This window comes from Apaloderma vittatum, unplaced genomic scaffold (assembly GCF_000703405.1).
Source record: "Apaloderma vittatum isolate BGI_N311 unplaced genomic scaffold, ASM70340v1 scaffold1885, whole genome shotgun sequence".
Taxonomy (NCBI): Eukaryota; Metazoa; Chordata; class Aves; order Trogoniformes; family Trogonidae; genus Apaloderma; species Apaloderma vittatum.
The window spans coordinates 37,551-44,284 of NW_009718610.1; the positions used below are offsets into that span (position 1 = coordinate 37,551).

Genomic DNA, 6,734 nt, shown 5'->3' on the forward strand with positions numbered 1-6,734 from the left:
GGATTTTAATTGTGTTTGGATACAAACAATGGAGGAGTCCTTCATCCAAAAGTGATAACTGTGCTCTGGATCCCATGCGAGCATCAGTGTGTGCTCCATGATCAGAATCCCAGGGGTAAGATATCTGGGCTTCTGCTGACTGTGGGTGCTTTTAGTATTTACATTGCTGTATGGTTTAGAAAACCTTCTCAGCTCCATACTAGTGCTGTATGGTTCAACTTTGTTGGGGTATCGTTTAACTCTCAGATAGAAGAGACCACTTTTTCTTTCCCTCTTAGGAAACTCTTCTCTAAGGGCAAATGTAACAGGAAGCTGCCGTTGTCTTCAGTTTCCTCAGAGCTGGAAAATTCTCCTCTTCCCTTGAAAAAATAATTATTCAGTCAGTTCTAATGTTCTTCTACATATGTGAGCAGTGCATTTGAGGAAATAATTATATACACACATGCTAAATCCTTGCTTTCTTGTTGTCGGATCTTTGGAGGAACCAGGAAATCTTTGTTTTAATACAGATTGTCTACAGATCTGCATCAATTTTTTTCATGCTAATGGTCTAGAAGACTTGTATCACTTCAGTGCAAAACCTCTCTTACTTGAAGAAAATGTTTTTGTTATTTTTAAAGTAAGATAGTTTATCCTAAGCTAGTTACCAGAAAAATAAATCTGTAGTGAGAGCAAGTTAATCCAGAGAGAGAACGTGAATATGCTCAAATATATTTCAGTTCCTTTCTGTTATTTAGTTTCCAGTCACATTCAGTACCTACACGCTGTTCTCAATACCCTGACTTACCGCGTGCTCTGTATTTACTAGAAAAATAAGTTCCTACTGTTCTTCTAAACTCTTGCCTTTTTCCACTTATTGGGGTGAGAATATAAACTTTCTTGCCAAAGATAAATAAATAAATGACATTTAGAAGGTCTTTTTACAAGTTAAAAATAATTTAGTTTTTATATTACTTAGTTTTCTCTTGCATTTTAGGGTTTTTTTCCATAAGCAGATTTGATATACATTTCTGGCACTGTCTTTTTCCAATAAATGTTCTCTCATGTCAGCCTTGTTAGGTTTCAGAGCATGTTATGTTCCTGTGCAACATAACTTTGATAGGAGTTTCTATTTTACAAAATATTGATAGCTTTAGAATTGGCAACCTGTCTGGTATTCACTTCAAGGTTTGGGAATAACTTGCTGGGAGAAAAAGAAGCTGAATATGAAATCCCAGTCAGCAGACATCTGAATTGTCAACTCTTCCTTGTCTTCAGTGTATCGGCAGGAAAAATTGCGTGCATAAGGCAAGTCCAAAGGATGATAACGCATTTTCAGGTTCTTGGCTGGAGCACAGGAGTTCACACACGCACACACTGGTAATTCCTTAAGTAGCAGTGTTTGACCTGGATTGACTGAAGTCTGAGAATAAAGAAATGACAGACTACTTCCAGGCAGGGTAGAAAGGGGTAGAATAACCAGGAGTCATAAGCAGTTCATCAGCTGCTTCAGATGAGAAATCTTAATTACAGGTAAGAGAGCTAATTATGTCTTCTCCCTTCCCTGTACTCAAGTAGGATAGTTGCATTTTTCCCTAGCATACCAGCTGCTGCTCTAGTCTAGCTCTACTTCTGGATCTTCTGTTCACTACTCACAGTCTCATAAAATATCTTTTGTTTTCCCTTTTCTTTTTAAAAACAGTGTAAATAGGATTTTTTTTCCCCCTCTATTTACATTAGTATTAATTAGTCACTGTTACACCAAAGCTTCTTGATATTAGACATAGCAGCAGCAGAGGGAATAAAGTGAGAAGGTGTACAGTCAGCAGTGCAATACAAATTGTGTAAGAGCTACTGGTCAGTAACCTAGAACAGGGTAATACTGATTGTTATTTTTTTAAGCATCTAAAAGTCAAAAGTAATTTTTCAAGGTATGTTTTGCAGTTTCTTCTTTCTCTCCTTTCTCTGTGCTAATACATGCATTTGGAGCTGCAGTAGTTCTTTCTTCTACAACAAAGGACATACTGCTGCATCAAGCATGTTACCTTTGCCCTGGGCAGTTTCTTGTGCAGTAAATACCGTGGGGTGCGCTGATGGGCGCTGCTCGCCACACTGCACCTTGCAAAGGAAGTGATAAAAAAAATGTAGCAGTTTCACAGACTGTGAATGGAGCAAAGGCTGAAAGCTTTGCCTAAGCTGAGACTTGGTTTTTCCTTGTCACTCTGTAAAAACTCGGTGTTCATACCAACTACAGCTATCACTCCGTACAAAAGACATGAAGCAGTATTGTGAGTGCAGAAAGAATATTCCTATACTTGTTTAACTGTTCTTTCCATTTAAGCATGTAACTAACTTAAATATGAAGTTAAAGAATGTTCTTTTCCTGTTGTTTATTTCTGATCTTGCTGTGAATGATCACTCTATTTCTTCCTTCTGTGAGTATTCATAAGATTATACATACGTACATATACACATTGTGTATATACACACTGTACCTTGGTCTACAAGAAGAGTTCTCAATCAGGAAGAAATACCATAGCAAAAGAGGATTTTATTCTGTCTTGTTTTTGCATTTTTACAGTTGGAAGATGATGGGAAGTTATTCTATACCCTTGATGATGGTCATACCAGATTTACTGATCTCATCCAGCTAGTGGAATTCTACCAACTTAATAAAGGAGTACTGCCTTGCAAGTTAAAACACTATTGTGCACGAATTGCTCTTTAACCAAAGCATCTGTTGTTTCGTCACAGGGGAAGGAAGATACTGGAATACTTTTTCCACTAAAGGCAATTTGTATTGTAAGAAGGGAAAAAGCATTGTGTTATAAAAATTATATGTTCAAGCTGCAAAAAAATAAAATAAAATGGTATTCTGTATAGATGGGAACTTTGCTTTGTTATTGTCACAGCAAAATTAATTTTACGTTTTTAAAAAACCCTTATTTCGTATGTAATTCTTTAGTGCTGTCTTGGACTTCTTTGTTTTGTTTTGTTTTTTTTTTCCAACTGAAACCCATTTGTAAAAGAATGATATTGTGTAACTTCTACAGAAATACAACTGAAGGGAAAATCTTTGTTCTTAGGTTTAAAATTAACGTTTTGTCTCTTGAAATGTTTCTCATAATTTCTATTCATCACATAGAAAAATAACCTTCACCATGGTGAGGGTAAGAAGCTGAACTGCACATTTTATTTGTAAATAAAATGAATAAATATTTTGCACTATATTTTTGAATGCTACTTTGAGGATTAATTAAATTAAAACTACTTCTAACTGATCGGTTGTGCTGAGTTGTGCTATTACTGTTGTAATATTTTGAAAGATTTTTTTTCCTTATTCTGGTGACTAAATCTACATCTTTATACAGAGCTAGAGTATCACTCTATTGTGATATGTATAAACATGCATAAAGGATCAGGTAGTTCAGAACATGGTTTAGTGTATACTTACTGTCTCTAACAGAGAGAGAGAGGGAGACCATTTAAGTATTATGGGTTTTTAGAAAGTTGGGGAGGAAATCAACTTCAATTGCCCTTAAAAATAAAGGTAATGTTATAACATTTGCAAATCTACCATATTTATAATACTTACCAATAAAGGTAAATCCAGTGAACTTTACTCTTGGCTGAAAACCTGGTAAGAGTGTGTTTGCAGTCTGTTCCTAGCTTATTTTATTATTTGGCACAATAAAACTCCAATGTAGCTACCAGTCACCCAGTCTTTAGAGATAACCAAACATCTAACGTTCCAGCTAAAACGAATTGTTACAGTAGGACCGAGTGAAATTTTGCATCGCAATAGAAATACTTTTGGTATCTGTGTTTTGAAAGAGAGATGATACTGCTGTATCCTTGGACAAAGACTCGAGTGGAATGGGGCTTGGGTTGAAAGAGGCATCCCTGTCCTTGGTGTCTGGTAGGTTTAGTCTTTTTACAAGGGTTCAGGACCTGGCTCTGGGTATCTTTACTTGGGGTAAAGGCCAGTTGGATTCTGCACACTGAATCCAGCCCCTCCTTTGTGTGCTGGCGTTGGTCTCTGACGTGATACCAGCTGTTCCGCTGTAGGATTTGGTGGGGAGGGAAGGAGAAGGAGGCCTGGTGATGGCGTAAGGTGGACCCGAGGTGCAGCAGCACCAGTGTACGCAAGCTGACGAGGTCACGTAGATGGAAGCATTAGAACAGCGCGGTAACGACAGTCTATGGTTTTGTTATTGTGTGTCTGTGGAAGGCAGTCACAATAACATAATACTGTGATACTTAATTTACTGACTTGATCCACACATCACTGACCTTTTCCTCTGGTATGCAAATACAGTTTTTAAAGCTCATTAAAAAAGCAACTCTTCATAACGTGTACCAAGGATGCAACATATGTGGCGCCTAAGCTCATTACATTAGGAATGCCTTGTAAAACTCTTCACAGTCTCATAATTTTAACTCTTAAACCTTGAGTATAATTTGAAATTGTAATTACAAAAACATAGCTTTAATAAAAACCTCTTCAGATTTAGTTTTATAATGTGATTACTTCTCTGGCCTAGTATTATTTCAAAGATTGGTATAGAATAAAGGGAAACATTTTCCTCTGCATTCCTGGGGTTTTTTGATCATATTCTGACAAAGGAAATGAATTGCCTGCTGTAGTCCATTTCTACTTGGACATGTGAAATCTCTGCCATAATTTTTATTTTTGTTTTTGTGTTTGTTGGCATGAGGAGTACAGAAGTTAACTGCTCAGTGAGTATCTGTCACCTTTGGATGTATCAGAAAAGAGAAGAGAATGTGGGGATTATGTCATGTGGTGAAGTGGCATCAACCATCAAGAATTTTTGCCTGCTTTCTCAGATTTTATTTCACAATTGGAAAAAAACACTCTTAACGTTAAAAAAAAGACAACAGGTAAAACAAACTTACTTTTATGAACATGGTCTTTGTGTATCTGAAAGTTTTTAACTGGCAAGTATTCAAAGCATTCTTACTCTGTAAATTGTTGCCTCCTGCATTTTGACAGCTCTCTTTATTAAAAACAAAACTGAAATCTTGCTGAGAATAGAAAAATTTTCTTTTTACAAATGTGCATACCTTTCCTGAGCTGTATTCATAAAAAAAACACATCAGTAAAAACTAATAAAATGACTTAACAGGCTACCTGCTTGTTTAACGGTTACTGAAGTAATAAGTGTGAAGGAGGTAGTCTTAATGTGTAAAACTGAAAATCCACTCCTCCCCCCTCAAAAGAAAAAAGTCTTTCATATCGCAGACTAAAACATGCTAAATGGTACAGGTGGTTGATATAGAACTTGCAAGATCCTTGCTAGCAACCAGTATTTTCTTGTCGGAAAAATGACAAGGTTTTTTTTATGATACCACCCAGGATATGTCTGACCATAAAGTTCTTTGAGGGTGTAGGCAATGCTGTTTAAACAGAATTTTAGTGTGCTAACTGTGGCTTCTAATTAGGAATACTACACTTTGGTGCCTACCTTCACGAAGAAAATTGGCTAATCGGGAGTTGTTAACAGCTCAGGCAGAAATCTACTATTTTGGGCAAGCCAGTCTATCTGTCTCCAACGGTTTGCTTCTATACAAAGTGTGGACAATTTTATATTCACTTCACGCAGCATCTGAGGACTAGGTTTTAGTTTGTTTGTTTGTTTGTGTTTTTTTTTTCTAAATTACAATCGAAATTGGTATTGTTTGCAGAGGGCTTTCTTTTTTAAAATAGATAAGGAATTGCTGTGTTTTAACCTTTACTTTGGGGAGATCAGAATCTACAGTCTTCAACTTCCTCACGGAAAATCAGCGTCAAAGCATCTAAGTTTGAAGCATTATATTTGACAAACACTTCATGCTTTCTTCACATCTAAAATTTCCTACTTCTGTGACTGTGTCTGCATAGTGCAGTACAGTGCCAGGAAGAGAGAACTAAGCTCGCCGCGCGGAGGTACCAGAAGCAGGATAAAAATGTACGAGCCCAGCTCGCTATCTGGGGTAATTAGCCCTGCAGGGGTGTGCTCTGCAAGATGTGAGCTAGTTCAGAGATGGCTCTAAAGCTCAGCATCGTATTTGTTGGCATGCCCTTTGTGCCTTAGTTTCCAATCTTAAAATCTTCTTGGCTCAGAGGAGATTAAAAGTTAATTCGCTGGTGTTTCATAATGCATATACATACACGGCCAGAATTAAGGTTGTATGGGCAGCGTTAAATGACATTTTTTAACTTCTGAGTGTTTTTACTTAACAATCTTATTAAGTCACTTAATGAATTTTTTGAAATGTAGCAAGTCTTCAGTTCATCAAACTAAATGTTTTGAGAGAGAGCTTTAACCTATTAAATAAAAGAGGATTACGTATGTAACTAACTACAAGTGGGATCTTTCAAGGATAATTGAATTTCTGTCAAATGTCTGTTACATCCTGATTTAAGAATTGCAGCATTTTGTGCTTCCCTGGGGGTAGAATTATTCTGTAGTGTAAGTGGGTTTGGGGTGCCTCATTTTAAGACACAAATCAGCTTATTTCAAGAGAATAGACTTTTTCTGTTGTTGTAACATTGTTTAAAAGCTACTCATCTTCGTCTAAATAGAAGCTGCTCAGCCACCAATTAGTTTTAACTACTTAAACCGATTTAATAGCTGTAGCTTGCAAATCAGTCTAGCAATTGTCAGTAAGAGATTTTACCCATAATTTTTGTCACCTTTAGTACTTCAGTTTAGAAAAATACTAGGCAACTTAGAGCTTACATTGGTGTTTCT

The 6,734-nt window shown here is 36.6% G+C and overlaps 1 protein-coding gene across 1 annotated transcript in view; it reads left to right on the forward strand.

Annotated features, from left to right (window-relative positions):
* GRB14 (growth factor receptor-bound protein 14) overlaps positions 1-2,707 on the forward strand; it is a 31,677-nt gene extending 28,970 nt beyond the window's left edge. Inside the window, exon 13 of the mRNA XM_009870302.1 lies at positions 2,561-2,707. Coding sequence (XP_009868604.1) covers positions 2,561-2,707 — 147 coding nt within the window. The remainder of the gene's footprint in view (positions 1-2,560) is intronic.
* The last annotated feature ends 4,027 nt before the right edge of the window (positions 2,708-6,734 follow it).